General features: G+C 35.3%; 1 protein-coding gene and 1 pseudogene across 1 annotated transcript in view; one reads left to right on the forward strand and one right to left on the reverse strand.

Moving 5' to 3' along the window:
- Gucy1a2 (guanylate cyclase 1 soluble subunit alpha 2) overlaps positions 1–18,112 on the reverse strand; it is an 83,833-nt gene that overhangs the window by 57,073 nt on the left and 8,648 nt on the right. The window contains exon 2 of the mRNA XM_032909481.1: positions 677–738. Coding sequence (XP_032765372.1) covers positions 677–738 — 62 coding nt within the window. The remainder of the gene's footprint in view (positions 1–676; positions 739–18,112) is intronic.
- On the forward strand, positions 4,786–5,585 carry LOC116906691 (annotated as a pseudogene).

Here is an 18,112-nt window from a genome sequence, read left to right on the forward strand (position 1 = left end):
TTTTGTTATTTGCCAGACTTCTTTTTACTACGGTTAATTAAAAGTGGGTTTAGGCCTATTTATTTGGAGTTTTCTTACTGAAAAATTCTTTCACTGAAATATCACTTAATCATGACATCTATTTTGGGTTATTAACATAACCATTACATTTTATTAAAATATCTCTGTACAAGGTCTCTATTTCTTACTTTTTGTTATGAAGCATTATTAATACACATAATTTCCAAAACCATTTTTAAGAAATGGGTGCTAGCAGAGAAAACATGAAGCATGTGGCACTGGCTAAAACAAGATATATCCTTAAAGTTGATTGCATCCAAACTCTATGTAAAGATTCAAAACCCTGTTCAAAACCTCTATTTGGTACCAATAATCCATTGGTAGTAGCAAAACAAAATTATAAGATTCAGTCTTACAAATGAAAAATAACATAAGAAAGGAGGAAAATGTGAGGAAAACAAAAAAAGAATTTTATTTTACATTTAAAAGCAGAAAACACAAATAAACTGAAGTATTTTTTTCACTGTAAAGTACTCTTATTAGTCCTAGCCTACATGTTAACAAACAGACACCATAAAGTTAACTTTAGGAGCACACTAACTTACTAGCTCAAGAGCTGCACCTGATAAATCATTTTGAATTTTTTCATCAAGAGCTAAAATACATTTTTACTCACCCAATAACTTGATGTTCATAATACTGCAATGTCCTCTTGAGAGTCATGTGTATCGTCTGAGGCTACAAGAATGAAAACACATTATCAGTTCATCAGTATAGTTTCCAATCTGAGGACAAGCAGATTAATTCATAAATGTTGTAACTTTACAGTATTAATGCAATTACCATCTGGTCATGTGTATTCCCAAGAGGTACTAAATGAGCCAATCAGAAATCGCCTACTTTACCAATGTTGAATACAATGGTCTTTTCTGTACTGTATTCAATTCTTTTGATGAGCTATTAATGAGTACAAAATAAAATACTCAGTGGCTTCAGTGGAAGGTTTGGGAGAAATGGAAAAGGCACTACTGGAATGTGACTTGCATTCCTTCCCAGGTACCTTGTATAATCTCTGTGAGATAATAACTAGCTGAAAATTCACACCTTTATTTGTTCTTTCCTGTCGTAAGGAGACTTTCAAAGGTAGTCTGGAAGTAACAGTAAATTGAGTTAAAACTTTCAACTCTATAATTATATATTTTAAACTCAATGTTCTTTTTTGTATTAATATTTGTTTAGAAATAGTCATAGGATGGCTGGAATAATATGGGAAGCAGTCACCCAGAGTCCATTAGCAATACTTCAAGTCAGCCTAACTTCCTGTGTGACTCAAGAAATATCAAATAGAAGATTGTTCTCATGTCTCATGAACAGGCCTCTAGTGCTTTGGATTTCTCCCTCATGTCTTCAAAAGAGAAGTTTGTAACTCATCTATGAACTATGTAATTTTCCCTCCCATGGCAGGTTCAGATACATTATTAATTCTAACATTATTTATTCCAGATCAAGGAATTATTGACAAATTTATTTAAACAGTAGTGCTCTAAATTTTGAAAATCCATGTATACAAGTGAATTAGGTACTAATATCTCAGAACATTAATTTTATTAGGATGTTATAATAATTAAATTCTCAATGGCAAAAGAGTAAATCTTTAAAACAAAAGTATCCCCCCTAAATTCTAACATTTATACCCATAGATTATGTATCGTTCAGGTATCAGAAGAGGTTTCAGTATATTATTAAGACAGAAACCTATAGAAAATAGACTGGTGAGGGCATGATCAGCTCTAAATGAGACCTTGGTATCATACCGCCAACACAAAGACTCAGAGATAGTAGTGGAAGAAGGAACATGGCAGACATGACAGAGCTGTTGTATATATATGAACATAAAGCAGGTGTGATTACCTGCACAAAATCTACAAGAGATCAAGCCATCCAACAACCCCCAGCTTATACTGTGTGGAGTTCATGAAGTTCTACCCCTACCTGAGGAGTTATTGGCAACTGATGGCTGCTGGTTGAGAAAAATAACCAGTTTTCTTCAGGGATGTGGCTCCTGAGAATCTAACAATGTTCCAGTAGATGATTCCATAACACCAATTATATATATAGGAAGGAGACTTTAGTGAACTTAGTGAAGTTTTTTGGTTTTTATTTTATGTTTGTTTGTTTCTTGTAGGTATATAATGCCATGGAAGAAGTGAGGAGATAAATGGAAAAATGTTACATGGTAAAGGGGAGATTTGACCAAATATTATATGAAATTCTCAAACAATTTCTGTTGACAATAATTCTCAAAATATTTCTGTTCTCTATTGTCCAACAGAAATAAAGCCATTATATATTTAGCAAAATGCTGATCCATTATACCAAGGATAAATTTAAGAAATATGGCAATAACATATGTTCTTCTATATGCAAGTACCACTACAGTTTGGTAATGCCAGGGACCACTACTAATGAATTCTACAAAACTAGTATCTCTCAAAGGTCATCTGTAGAAAGATCTACTGCCGAGCTGGTTGCCTAAGAAAGGGTTGACTAGTGCTTGTTTCTAATTCTTCAAATTGAATCTTGAAAGCATATAACTTACCCTCATAGAAGCAGGTTAAAGGAAGATGGGATAAAGGGTTCACAGAGGGGAAACTGGGAAAGGAGATAATTTTTGTAAATAAATAAAATATCAATTTTTTTAAAAATTAAACACAAAATATTAAATAAAATAGACAAAAAAGAGCATGTAAATTAAAGCAGACACAAGAGATCTCGGTTAACTTTTACTTCAACCCAAGCCACATTAGGTCTGTATATAACATACAGGATAACTTTGGTGATCTTCGTTCAATTCTTTTAGACCTCCCTTTGTTGGGAATGTTTGCTTTAAAGCCAGAACTGAGTTTATGCAATAAAATAAAACAGGGGTACACACTATGACATACAAGAGTATATAAGGTTAGGTCAGAGTATCATTCCATTGTAGAAATTTAAGGCTTTGCACATAGTCTTTACCTAGATAAAGCCAAGGCATGAGACAATGTTAGAAAAAAAAAACATACGCTATGAATTCAAAGTGAGACATTGTGCCTACTTCCCCTTCTCTGATGGGATTTTGTTTATCCTAAACCTCTGCAGGGCCTATGTAATGTATACTTTCACAATTTCTGTGAATTGATTTGTGTTTCAGCTCTGTTGTAGTTGAAAAGCACTTTTTCCTTAAAGTTATCTGTCATCCCTGGGTCTTACAATCTTTCTGCCTCCTCTTCTTCATAGATTGTTTCATTTACATTAAGTTGAAAGATAAAGGAGATATCAAACTATTACAGTGAATATTACAGAATAAATAGAATATACCTAAGAAAGAAAATATACTCTGGAATCAAGTAATCATGAAACATTTTGAGAAATCTAAAGAGTGGAATAGACAGGGCTCCTTTTGTGATAAAGAAAAGATGTTCTCACATCCAAGGCCCCTGAGAGGTTTCTGGCACAGAGCCTGCAACTATGAGAATGATCTCATTTGTCCAAAAAGACAACTTTTCCCTACGCTAGAAATTTTTACATCATTTAATGGTAAATTTTTTGGAAAATGTTTGTGCTGATTAAAAAGCTGACTTTTGCTCTTGTGTGAACGAATTACCTCTACGGTTGCTAAAAGTTAGTCTTTCAGTTTACAAACACATTGGAAGAAATCATTCTTGAAGACAAGCAGAAATCCTTCAGCTTGATAAATAGTTACACACTTGCTCTTTCTGAAGAGCAGTTAGTGGGTACATAGTAGTGGCCTGAATCCTGAACAGATAGGCAGGTTTGAAGACATCTCTGAAATGGAGTCAAGGACAACTTCAACACCATCCTGACCCCTTAGAGTGCCTGAGAAGTATGGATTGATTTCTGTTTTCAGATTTCACTTCATGGCTTTAACCTAATGTGTTACCAGTGAGAGATATTTTCACATAGTCTCATGATCTTTCTGTCTTTAATAAGTAGCATGAAATGAATGACTAAAAATATATCTCAAATGAGGGAAACTACTTTTTCATCATGTCTTTATTGTGGTGCAATGAGGAAACAACTCACTGGGTAAAGTGCTTACCACGCAATGCATGGTAGCACACCAAAATTACTCAGGAGACACAGAGACAGTAGGCTTGTCACTGATCAGCTAGATTAGCTGAACTAATAAGGTACAGGTACAGTGACAAACACTGTTTCAGATAAATAAAGTAGTGAGTATTGAAGAAAAACAACTGACTTTGGCTACTGGCTTCCACACATATGCCTATACCATACACACACTCACACACACACACACACACACAAACACACACACACACACACACACAGGGAAAGAGAGAGAGAGAGAGACAGAGAGACAGAGAGACAGAGAGAGAGAGTTAGAGACAGAGACAGAGAGAGAAAATTTTAAAACACTCTTAAATGTTCTTAAATGTTCATATGTGCTAATGATGCAAATCAGCATAGAAAATGGGGAAAATCCCCAATCCTCTAACCTACTTCCCTTTACCTTTAAGAACAAATTTAAAAACATGTTTTATAGTTTATACTTTGACTTTAATGTCAAACTCATTTCAAAATCAAAATCTGATTTATTAGTTATATCTACTTCAGCAGTTTAATTAGACCATATAAAATAAGAGCTTTCGACTACCCTTTCCCATTCTGGCCTGAGTGAACTAGGCTTCTGGGCCAGTGACACCCAGGAATTACAAGTTTTTTGGAACATGGGAGGTCCCAGATGGCTGCTCCGGCGCTGTCATCATGCCACAAAATGAATATATTGAATTGTACCGTAAACGATATGGATATTGTTTGGACTACCATGAGAAAAAGAGAAAGGAAAAATGTCTGGAGGCAAATGAACATTCAAAGAAGGAGAAAAAAAAAGATTGGCCTGAAGTTTAAGCTCTACAATAAACAGTGCCATGCTGAGAAAATACAAATGAAAAACACCATTAAGATACATGAAAAGAGAAACACTAAGCAGAAAGATGATGAGAAGACTCCATGGGAAGCAGTTCCTGCCTATCTGCTGGACAGAGAAGGGCAGTTGAGAGCAAAAGCACTTTCCAACATGATTAAGAGAAATGAAAAGGTGAGAAAATGGAAGGTCCCTCTACCCAAAGTTCATTCCCAAGGAGGAACAGAAGTATTGAAAGTTATTCGAACAAGAAAAAGAAAAAAGAAGGCATGGAAGAGAATGGTTACAAAAGTCTGCTTTGTTGGTGATGATTTTACAAAAAAAAAAAAAAAAAAAAAAAAAAAAAACACCTAAATACGAAAGGTTCATTAGGCCAATTGGTCTATGTTTCAAAAAAGACCATGTCACACACCCTGAGCTGAAAGTTATCTTTTACCTGCCTAAACTCGGTGTGAAAAAGAATCCATCATCCCCATTATAGACAACCCTGGGTGTGATCACCAAAGGTACAGTTATTGAAGTGAATGTGAACGAGCTGGTCCTTGTGACACAAGGAGGCAAGCTTATTTGGAGAAAGTATGCTCAAGTCACAAACAATCCTGAAAATGATGGGTGCATAAATGCAGTCTTGCTGGTTTGACAGTTACATCATACAGGTCATTTCAGTGACTATGGAAGACTGAATACTGTCAGGAAAATATCATTGCTGTGATCTTTCTGAACTACCAAGCAGCATTACCCCATGTGCAGTCATCAAAAGGATTTATTAAATTGTAAAGGAAAATAAAACACTGCCCAATTTTAAAAATAAATAAATAAATAAGAGTTTTCATGTGTACATATATTTTATGGGAAATATCTGAAATAAAGCAACATGTCTAGCATATAGTAAATTGATAATAAATGACAGTCATTGCTTGTGCCAAAGAGAAAAACATGTTCTTAAACTCCACAGTCCCAAAATCTCTTGGAGAACAAAAGTGTGTGTTTGTGTGTGTGTGTGTGTGTGTGTGTGTGTGTGTGTGTGTGTGTGCGTGTGTGTGTGTGTTGTGTGTGTGTGTGTATCAAACAATAATTGTGATATGATGCAAAAGTATTACCAATTAATTAGATAATAAATAGAGCTCTCTCTGCTATATAATCATGAGAAGCTAGTAGAAAAGAAAAATAAGAAAATGGCAAGCTAATTTATAAATATTTCCCTTTGGTCAGTTCAGGGAAATAGTGACTCAAGGAGTTCTCAACATAAAAACTGAAGTTATGGCTAAAGTTAAATCTACAAATAAATACATCCTGAAAGAGCATAGCTAAAATAAGACCTGTCGAAGAGATACTTACATCTAGTAAGAAACATTCATGAACTTCCTTTTCTTGCCACAATGAATGTATAAGAAGTGAGCTTAGTGCTCTGTTTATTTTGAAAGATCTAGAAAAATACAAATGAGAAGGGAGATTGGAGAGAGGTTGCTATCTTGAAAATCCATTCAGAATGCTTTGATTTTTCTCTCCTTTCTTATAATATAAGGACAGTAGCCTCTAGTTGTTTCAATTCCACATAAAAAAATATTGCTAGGAAATGAGTTGGAAAGAGAAGGCAGACATATTTTCTGGAGCTCAGGCAGAGGATTCCCATAAGCTTCTAATTTGTGGCAGGAGGCATCGTCAGAAGAAGCATTACTCCACCTCTCCTGTAATGCCTAACTCCACACACCAAACTTTATGCTTGTAAAAGTTCACAAGATCAAAATAAACAGTTGTGAATCTGACATAACAGAACTAGAGATACTAGGCATTGACAGTAAGAGGGAATGATCCCAGGAGCTGGCTGTTGCATGCGCAGGCAGTCCCTCAGAGATACTCACAGAGTCCCTGCTCAGGATACCATGCCAGATGGTGCAGGGAACATCAGGGTGTATGTTTGTCCACATGCCTAAGCATGCATGCACACATGCACAGGCAGCATAAGTGACTTGTTAGTTGATGAAATGGCATGTGCATCTCATTTTTAGAGATGAAAAAAGGTAAGGTAGGAATGATACATTCTACAAGATTATATAGGCAATAAGTTACATCAGCATTGCAAGCTTCAAAATGAATCTTATTTTCTATTAGATACTCTTAGAAATCCCTTGCCATACTTATATTCTGAGATTCTTTTACTTGATATTCATGACTTTTGCATGATATAAGTAACTTTTCATTGTACAAAAATGTATAATCTTAATTAAACAAACTCCTCATTTCTGTTGCCCAATGCATAATCATAAGGTGTAGACATAATGAAAACAACAGGATGGGTTTAAAGAATTACCCATAGAAAACTATTTTATTTATTTGAGCCTGATAACATTATCTATCAGCGGTGAAAACTAAGAGATTACTTAGTATACTAAACTACAAATTCTATAGTTGTGCTTCTCAACTGTCTGTCAACCTTTGGGAAACTTTGGTGAAAATACCAGTGAGTGTATGTAACCACTACAACTTCCTATTCATCTTGTCTGGAGAAACCCAGCTTTCTCTAATATATGGTCAAGGCTGAAATAACTCTTTTCAAGCTTTGAGTATGAGGAAAAAGACCAATATATAAATCCGGTCCCAAATGGTCAGCTGTAAAAGAGTTATATCCTTATTTAAAGATTAAGAAAAATGTCTGAGCCCAACCTCGCTGATCCCCACCCACACCTCATTGCTCCCAAACCCTGTGGGAGAGAGAGCTCCCCACCCGGAAAGGTGGGCACTCCTGAGTCTGCAGAACAGAAGAGACCACCAATACTGCCCACCCCTGCCCACATCCCTGGCCAAAGTGGAAACTGTACATGGCCTCTAGAAACCGGTAGATAGGGGAAATAGAACAGCAGGTCCCCCTCAGTCCAGACACCGACCAGACATGAAGGGACACAGTCAACAGTTCTCTGCATCCAAATCCCCTGGGAGGGAAAGCTAAACCTTCAGAGAGGCAGACAGGCCCGGGAAGCCAGAAGAGATTACACTCTTCCCACATTTCTGACTCCAGAGGAAAACACCAAATGCCATCTGGAACCCTGTTGCACTGGGGCTCCCAGAAAGGGCGGCGCAGGTCCTCCTGGTTGCTGCCCTCTCAGAGAGTTCATAAGCAACACCTCAGGAGCAAACTTGAGCCTCGGGACCACAGGTAAGACCAACTTTTCTGCTCCAAGGGACCTGCCTGGTGAACTCAGGACACAGGTCCACAGGAACAACTGAAGACCTGTAGACAGGAAAAACTACACGCCTGAAAGCAGAACACTCTGTTCTCATAACTGGCTGAAAGAAAACAGGTCTACAGCACTTCTGACACACAGGCTTATAGGACAGTCTAGCCACTGTCAGAAATAGCAGAACAAAGTAACACCAGGGATAATCTGATGGCGAGAGGCAAGCACAGGAACCCAAGCCACAGAAACCAACACTACATGGCATCATCGGAGCCCAATACTCCCACCAAGGCAAACACTGAATATCCAAATACACCAGAAAAGCAAGATCTAGATTTAAAATCATATTTGATCATGATGTTGGAGGACTTCAAGAAAGACATGAAGAACTCCCTTAGAGAAACACAGAAAACATAAATAAAAAAAAAGTAGAAGCTTATAAGGAGAGGAATCACAAAAATCCCTGAAAGAATTCCAGGAAAACACAATCAAACAATTGAAGGAATTAAAAAATGGAAATAGAAGCAATAAAGAAAGAACAAAGGGAAACAACCCTGGTTATAGAAAACCAAAGGAAGAGACAAAGAGCTGTAGATACAAGCTTCACCAACAGAATACAGAGATAGAAGAGAGAATCTCAGGAGCAGAAGATTCCATAGAAATCATAGACACAACTGTCAAAGATAATGTAAAATGGAAAAAGCTACTGGTCCAAAACATACAGGAAATCCAGGACTCAAAGAGAAGATCAAACATAAGGATAATAGGACTAGAAGAATATGAAGACTCCCAGCACAAAGGACCAGTAAATATCTTCAACAAAATCATAGAAGAAAACTTCCCTAACCTAAAGAAAGAGATACTCATAAGCATACAAGAAGCCTACAGAACTCCTAATAGATTGGACCAGAAAAGAAAGTTTTCCCGTCACATAATAGTCAAAACACCAAATGCACAAAATAAAGAAAGAATATTAAAAGCAGTAAAGGAAAAAGGTCAAGTAACATATAAAGGCAGACCTATCAGAATCACACCAGACTTCTCGCCAGAGACTATGAAAGCCGGAAAATCCTGGACAGATGTCATCCAGACCCTAAGAGAACACAAATGCCATCCCAGGTTACAGTATCCTGCAAAACTCTCAATTAACATAGATGGAGAAACCAAGATATTCCATGACAAAACCAAATTTACACAAGATCTTTCTACAAATTCAGTGCTACGAAGGATAATAAATGGTAAAACCCAACATAAGGAGGCAAGCTACACCCTAGAAAAAGCAAGAAACTAATCGTCTTGGCAAGAAAACAAAGAGAAGAAAAGCACACAAACATAATCTCACATCCAAATATGAATATAACAGGAAGCAATAATCACTATTCCTTAATATCTCTCAACATCAATGGTCCCAACTCCCCAATAAAAAGACATAGATTAACAAACTGGGTATGCAGTGAGGACCCCTGCATTCTGCTGCCAACAGGAAACACACCTCAAAGACAAAGACAGACACTACCTCAGAGTAAAAGGCTGGAAAACAAATTTCCAGGCAAATGGTCTGAAGAAGCAAGCTGGAGTAGCCATTCTAATATTGAATAAAACCGACTTTCAACTAAAAGTCATCAAAAAAGATACATAAGGACACTTCATATTCATCAAAGGAAAAATCCACCAAGATGAACTCTCAATCCTAAATATTCTCCAAATACAAGTGCACCTACATACGTAAAAGAAACCTTACTAAAGCTCAAAACACACATTGCATCTCACACAATAATAGTAGGAGATTTCAACACCCCACTCTCATCAATGGACAGATCATGGAAACAGAAATTAAACAGAGATGTACACAGACTAAGATAAGTCATGAACGAAATTGACTTAACAGATATTATTGAACATTCTTTCATAAAGCAAAAGGATATAAATTATATTCTTCTCAGCACCTCATGGTACTTTCTCCAAAATTGACCATATAATTGGTAAAAAAATAAATAAATAAATAAAATAAAATAAAAAAAAACAGGCCTCAACAGATACAGAAAGATAGAAATGATCCCACGTGTCCTATCAGAACACCACTGGCTAAAGCTGGTCTTCAGTAACAATAAGGGAAGAACACCAACACACGTGGAAGTTGAACAATGATCTACTCAACGATAACCTGGTCAAGGAAGAAAAAAAGAAAGAAATTAAAGACTTCGTAGAATTTAATGAAAATGAAGGTACAACATATTCAAACTTATGGAACACAATGAAAGCTGTGCTAAGAGGAAAACTCATAGCGCTGAGTGCCTGCAGAAAGAGACAGGAGAGAGCATGTGTCACCAGCTTGACAGCACACCTAAAAGCTCTAGAACAAAAAGAAGCAAATACACCCAGGAGGCATAGAAGGCAGGAAATAATCAAACTCCGAGCTGAAATCAAACAAGTAGAAACAAAAAGGACCATACAAAGAATCAACAGAACCAAAAGTTGGTTCTTTGAGAAAATCAACAAGATAGATAAACTCTTAGCCAGACTAACAAGAGGACACAGAGAGTGTGTCCAAATTAAAAAAATCAGAAATGAAAAGAGACATAACTGCAGAATCAGGAAATTCAAAAAATCATCAGATTTTATTACAAAAGCCTATATTCAACAAAACGTCAAAATCTGTAGGAAATGGACAATTTCCTAGACAGATACCATGTATTGAAGTTAAATCAGGAACAGATAAAACATTTAAACAACCCCATGACTCCTACTGAAATAGAAGCAGTCATTAAAGGTCTCCAAACCAAAAAGAGCCCAGGTCCAGACAGGTTTAGTGCAGAATTCTATCAAAACTTCATAGAAGACCTCATACCAATACTATCCAAACTATTCCCCAAAATTGAAACATATGGAGCACAACCGAATTCCTTCTATGAAGCCACAATTACTCTTATACCTAAACCATACAAAGACTCAACAAAGAAAAAGAACTTCAGACCAATTTCTCGTAGGAATATCGACGCAAAAATACTCAACAAAATTCTGGCAAACCAAATCCAAGAGCACATCAAAACAATCATCCACCATGATCAAGTAGGCTTCAACCCAGGCATGCAGGGATGGTTTAATATACAGAAAACCATCAAAGTGATCCATTATATAAATTTAATATAAAATTGCATTCAAAATATGTTCAGTAAGAATATATTGGGATAGATTCATGGGGCATATTTGTGATGTGAGAGTTTGGTTCAGGGATCAGAAAAATAGAGAGAGAAAGATAGAAGGAGGAAGGAGGGAAGTATATATTATTAAAATTCACTTCTTAACAGCCTTTTCTTACTCTTAACCCACAAAAATTAAAAATTCTAAATAAAATACAGAGTTAGAATTTACCTAAGCTTTGATATGTCATGCCTTTCTCATCTATTAGTAACTCTAGAAGAGAAACAATAAAATATGTTATATAATAATAGAATAGAAATATAATAAAACCTGTTATATTAAGTTTTTAAGGTATCTTCAGGTAAAAACAACAAGATCTTATTTATAAAATCACAGAAGGAATATCTCACCTAGCAGTCAAAAGTTGATCTGATTCATATTTGTACATTCATATTCATTGTTAAAAAGGACTACAATATTTTCATTGATGCATATATGAAAATATCTTTCTATTATATTTTTGAAAAGTTTACTGATTGAATAAGTTTTACTAAAATGATTTATTTGCATTTTGTCTAATGCAGTTTTTCATCATAGTTAATAGTTACATTAATAATTATATTACTATATTATTAATGTAGCTATTGAAAAGTAAACATCATAGCTCTATAATTGAAATAAGTGGTTATCTATTTATTATCTACACTGCTTTGATTTTACTTAATAATAAAGATAAGTACATTGCCAAAAGAAAATCTGTAGTGTAAAACTAAATAAATAAAAAGAGGAAAAAACAAAATTTACATTTACATGTTAATATTTGATGCTTTTCATCTTTCAAACTGGATAGTTAATTTTAATAATTAATTTGACACAATCTAGAATCTCTAGAGAAGAAAATTATCATTAGAGATTGTCCAGATCAGGTTAGGCTCTGGGGATTGTATTAGGGAGATATATAATTTACATTAACTGTTCTTTAAGGAACTGGGCACCCTGCATGGCAACAGTCCCTTAGTATGGGATCTTCGACTATTAACTTTGCAGAAAGGACTGGGCACTAGTAAGACTGAATGTGAAGTCTTTTTTGAACTAAGATTATTTGTTTCAAAATCATGCCTTTCGTACACCTCAGTGATGAACTCTGACCTGGGACTGTATACAGAAATACCTTTCTGCTGTAAAGGCCTGCCTTAGTACTGTATTGCAGCAACAGAAATGAAACCAGGGTAGACATAACCTTAAGTGTGCAGCTACTGAAGGAAAAGAGAATGCAAACAAGAGGCATTCACAATGCCAGCCACTGATGACACTCTGTACATGAGTCTCCTCCATTGTATCTCAGGCTAGAAAGGTTTGAGTTTCCATACATCCACTTGGAGAAAGAATTTAATTTAAAACAAAAGGAAAGATAGTTTGTTGTTTTTGTTGTTGTTGTTTTTTGGTTTTGGTTTTTTTTTTTTTTTTTTTTTTGAGTTACCTTCATAATGACAGTTAGTTAGCACAAGAGGGAAAAAAAGAGATACTTTATAATCTGAATACTGTCAGGCCCACAAAGTATTTATTGATATTTGCATCTGGAAGAAACAATAAATATCCTTTCTCTAGAATTTACACCACAAACTCCCTCATATCTGTCTGAAGCTTCAAATGGAATTATTATTGTCCATAGCTAAAATTTACTCGTTCAGTCTCTGCCTGCCAACCCAATCTCAACATTATCACTCTCTAAAACAAATGCTTTAGGGAGAACAAGAACTTTTTTGCTGTTGGTTGAATTGTGTTGTTGTATTTATATATATTTTGAAGAAATACGGAAGTTTTTTATTACTTGTGGCAAATTTTAAAAGGATACAGAGAATAAATTTGCTTTCTGCAAATTTCAAATAAATGATATTGCTCCACTCAGAATCCAATAACAGGATCATCTTTTCCCTATATAGCCAATAACACAATGTCAGATTTTCAAAAACACTATTAAAGTAAATCATAGGCATCTCTGGTCCTCTCCTTTCTTGGAAATAAAAACCATCGCTAACCAAAAATACCAGATATTTGATTGAAAAAATTCAGCAAATAAAAGCACTCATAAACAAACCAATCTCATAAGAAAAAAAAGCCATAAAATTTAAAGAAAGCTCACTGAAACAATCAGATAAATAGGAATATATATATATATGTATATATATATATATAGAATATTTTTTGTTCAAGTCTACAGATTCTACTAAATAAAAGTTGTAGGCTTTTTGTCAGTATAGCAACAACTGCTCCTTGAATTTGTTGATGGAATAATGTAAGTTTATCTTTCAAATGTTTCTGCTATCCTTTGCGAAAAGACCATAAGAAAAAGAATGGAAGCAAGATGCAATGCATCTGAATTCCATTCCTGTAATGTGTGAGACAAAAATCAAATAAGAATATAAAAGGAAATTGTATTTTTCATCAATAATTGAGATATTTCAAATTCTTCACCCAAGAAAGATCAGTAACAAATATCTGTTTAATGATACAATATTAAGTTTGGCTGTTTCCATTTGGGCCCTGGAGCTAAGACATTCCAAGAGTCCTGGGTACCCAAATCCTGTCCAGAGAAAGTTGATCTCCCCAAGTGCACTCATTCCTAAGACCACAGTTGAGACCCTACTTTCCTTCCAATACTTTTTAAAAGAGGGACTTGCCAAGGAGTCGCAGGTCACAGGAACTGGGGAGCAGCGAGGGACAGGATTCTTCCTGTTTTTATCTGCACCCTGGGGCTAAGAATGACCAACAGCCCTCCAGACCTAAATCCTGTCCAGAGAGTTGGTCTGCCAGTAGTGCTCTCACACCTAAAAGGGAGGGACAACCTCCATTCAGAGACAGAAAGACCAATTAACACTAGACATAACAAGATGACAAAAGGCAAGCACAAGAACTTAAGCAACTGAAACCAAGGCTATTGGGCATCATCATATCACAATTCTCACAAAACAGGTTAGTCCTCAATTCTCCCCAACACACTGTAAAAGCAAAACTCAGATTTAAAAATTGCACCTCATGATGATGATAGAGAACTTTAGAAAGGACATAAGTAACTCACTTAAAGAAATACAGTAGAACACAAATAATCATGTAGAAGCCATTAATGAGGAAACACAAAAATCACTTAAAGAAGTACAAGAAAACACAACAAAAGAGGTGAAGGAATTGAAGAAAATTATCCAGGATTTAAAAATGGAAAAAAAGAGCAATTAAGATATCAGAAAGAAAGTCAAACTTGGAGAAAAAAAATCTGACAAAGAGATCAGGAGTCATAGATGCAAGCATCCCCAACAGACTACAAGAGATAGAAGAGAGATTCTCAGGAGCAGAAGATACCATTAAAAATGTTGACAAAATCATCAAAGAAAATGCAAAATGCAAAAAAGCTACTAACCAAAAACATCCAGGAAGTCCAAAACACAAGGATAAGACCAAACACAAGGATAAGACCAAACCCAAGGATAATAAGTAAATAAGAGAGCAAAAATTCCAAACTTAAAGGGCCAGTAAATATCTTCAACAAATTATAGAAAAAAAAACTTGCATAACCTAAAGAAAGAGATGGCCATAAACATACAAGAAGCATGCAGAACTTCAAATAGATTAAACCAAAAAAGAAATTCCTCCTGTCACATAATAGTCAAAATATCAAATGCATAAAACAAAGAAAGAATATTACAGGTAGTAAGAGGAAAAGGTCAAGTAATATATAAAGGCAAACCTATCAGAATTACACCAGACTTCTCACTAGAGACTAAGAAAACTGGAAGATCCTAGACAAATGTCATACAGACCCTAAGAGAAAACAAATGCCAGCCTAGGCTGCTATATCCAGCAAAACTCTCAATAACCATGTATGGAAAAACCAAGATTATCCATGACAACACCAAATTTACACAATAGCTTCAAACAAATCCAGGCCTACAAAGGATAATAGATGGAAAACTCCAACACAAGGAGGGAAATTACAGTCTAGAAAAAGCAAGAAAGAATCTTCTTTCAACAAATCCAAAAGAAGAGTATCAAAGACATGTAATTCCACCTCTAACAACAAAAAATAACAGGAAACCACAACTACTATTCCTTAATATCTGTTAACATCAATGGACTCAATTGCTCAATAAAAAGACATAGACTAACAAACTGAATAAGAAACAGGACCCAGCATTTTGCTGCATATAGGAAACACACCTCAGTGACAAAGACAGACACTCTTTGTGAGTAAAAGGCTGGAGAAAAGATTCCAAACAATTGGTCCCAAGAAACAAACTGGAGTAGCCATTCTAATATAAAAAAAAAAGTTAGCCAAAAAAAGATAAGGCAGGACACTCCATAGTCATCAGGGAAAAAAATAAATCCTCCAAATGCTCCAAATGCAAGGGTACCCATATTTATAAAAGAAACTTTCATAAAGCACAAAACATATATTGCATACCTCACAGAATAATACTGGGAGACTTCAACACTCCACTCTCATCAATGGACAGATCATGAAAACAGAAACTAAACAGACCCAGTGAAACTAACAGAAGTTATTAACCAAATAAATCTAACAGATAGAACATTTAATCTAAAGAACAAAAGAATATACCTTCTTCTCAGCACCTAATGGGACCTTCTCCAATATTAGCCATATAATTGGTCACATAACAGGGCTCAGCAGATACAAGAAGATTGAAATTATCCCAAGCATACTATCAAATCACCACGGATTAAGGTTGGCCTTCAATAACAACAATAATTACAGAAAGTCCACATATACAGGGAAGCTGAAAAATGATCTATTTAATACCTTGATAAAGAAAGAAATTAAAGACTTTTTAGAATTTAATGAAAATGAAGACTCAACATACCCAAACTTATGGAACACAATGAAAACCGTGCTAAGAAGAAAACTCATGGTCCTGAGTGCCTCCAAAAAGAAACCGGAGAGAGAACACATGAACAGCTTGACAGTACATCTAAAAGCTCTAGAAAAAAAAAAAAAAGAAAAGAAGCAAATACACCCAAAAAGGAGTAGATGGCAGGATATAATCAAATTCAAAGCTGAAATCAACCAAGTAGAAATAAAGAGAACTGTACAAAGAATAACAAACCAGGAGCTAGTTCTTTGAGAAAATCAACAACAAAGATAAACCCTTAGCCAGACAAACCCAAGAGCACAGAGATAGTATCCAAATTTAAGAAAATTCAGAAATGAAAAGGGAGATATAACAACAGAAATGGAGGATATTCAAAAATTGTCAGATCCTACCTCAAAAGCCTATATTCAACAATACTGGAATATCTGGAGGAAATGAACAAACTTTTTACACAGATACCAGGTACCAAAGAAAAATCAGGATCAGATAAATCTTCTAAAGTGTCCCATAACTACTAAAGAAATAGAAGCAGTCATTAAAAGTCTTTGCAATCGGGGTTGAGATTTAGCTCAGTGGTAGGCGCTTGCCTAGAAAGTTTAAGGCCCTGGGTTAGGTCCCCAGCTCGAAAAAAAAAAAAAAAAAGAAAAAAAAAAAAAAAGTCTTGCAATCAAAAACAGCACAGGACCAGATGGGTTTAGTGAAGAATTCTACTAGACCTTCAAAGAAGACTTAGTACCAAAATTCTTCAAACTATTCCACAAAATAGAAACAGAAGGAACACTACCCATTTCATTCTCTGAAGTCACAATTACGCTTATAGCCAAACCACACAAAGATCCTACAAAGAAAGAGAACTTCAGAACAACTTCACTCAAGAATAATGTCAAAAATCTCAAGAAAATCCTTGCATTCTGAATCCAAGAATACATCAAAACATTGATTCATCATGTTCAAGGGAATACAGGGATGGTTCATTCCATCAATGCAATCCACTATGCAAATACAGTGAAAAGAAACATATGATCATCTCATTAGATTCTGAGAAAGTATTTGACTAAACTCAATAATGCTTCAAGAAAAAATTTGGGGAAGATCAGGAATTCAAGGAATATGCGAACATAGTAAAGATGACATAAGGCAAACTAGTATCAAAATAAAACTAAATGGAGAGAAACTTGAAGCAATTTCACTAAAATCAGGGACTAGACAAGGCTGCCCACTCTTTCCCTACCTATTTAATACAGTACAGGAAGTCCTAACCAGAGCAGTTAAACAACAAAAGAAGGTCAAGGGAATACAAATTGGAAAGGAAGAAATCAAAATATCACTATTTGCAAACGCTATGATAGTATACTTCAGTGGCCTCAAAACTTCCACCAGAGAACTCCTAAACCTGAAACAACTTGAGCAACATGTCTGGATATAAAATTAACTCAAATCAGTAGCTTTCCTCTCTCAAATGATAAACAGGCTGAGAAAGAAAGTAGGGAAACTACACCCTTCGCAGTAGTCACAAATAATATAAAAAATACCTTGGTGTGACTCTCATCAAGCAAGTAAAAGATTTTTATTAGAAGAACGTCAAATCTCTGAAGTAAGAAATTGAAGATCTCAGAAGATGGAAAGACCTCCTATGCTCATGGATTGGCAGGATTAATATAGCAAAAATGGCCATTTTTCCAAGAGCAATTTACAGATTCAATGCAATCTCCATTAAAATTCCAACTCAATTCTTCATAGAGATAGAGCAATTTGAAAATTCATTTGGAATAACAGAAAGACCAGAATAGCGAAAACTATAGTCAACAATAAAAGAACTGCTGGCGAATCATGATCCCAAATCTCAAGCTGTATTACAGAGCAATAGTGATAAAAACTATAGGGTATTGGTACAGAGACAAATTATAGGAATGGAATTTTATGTCTACTTTCCCTTACCTATATTATAGAACCATGTGTAAAAGTTA

The sequence above is a fragment of the Rattus rattus genome, chromosome 8 (genome assembly GCF_011064425.1).
Source record: "Rattus rattus isolate New Zealand chromosome 8, Rrattus_CSIRO_v1, whole genome shotgun sequence".
NCBI classification, from domain to species: domain Eukaryota; kingdom Metazoa; phylum Chordata; class Mammalia; order Rodentia; family Muridae; genus Rattus; species Rattus rattus.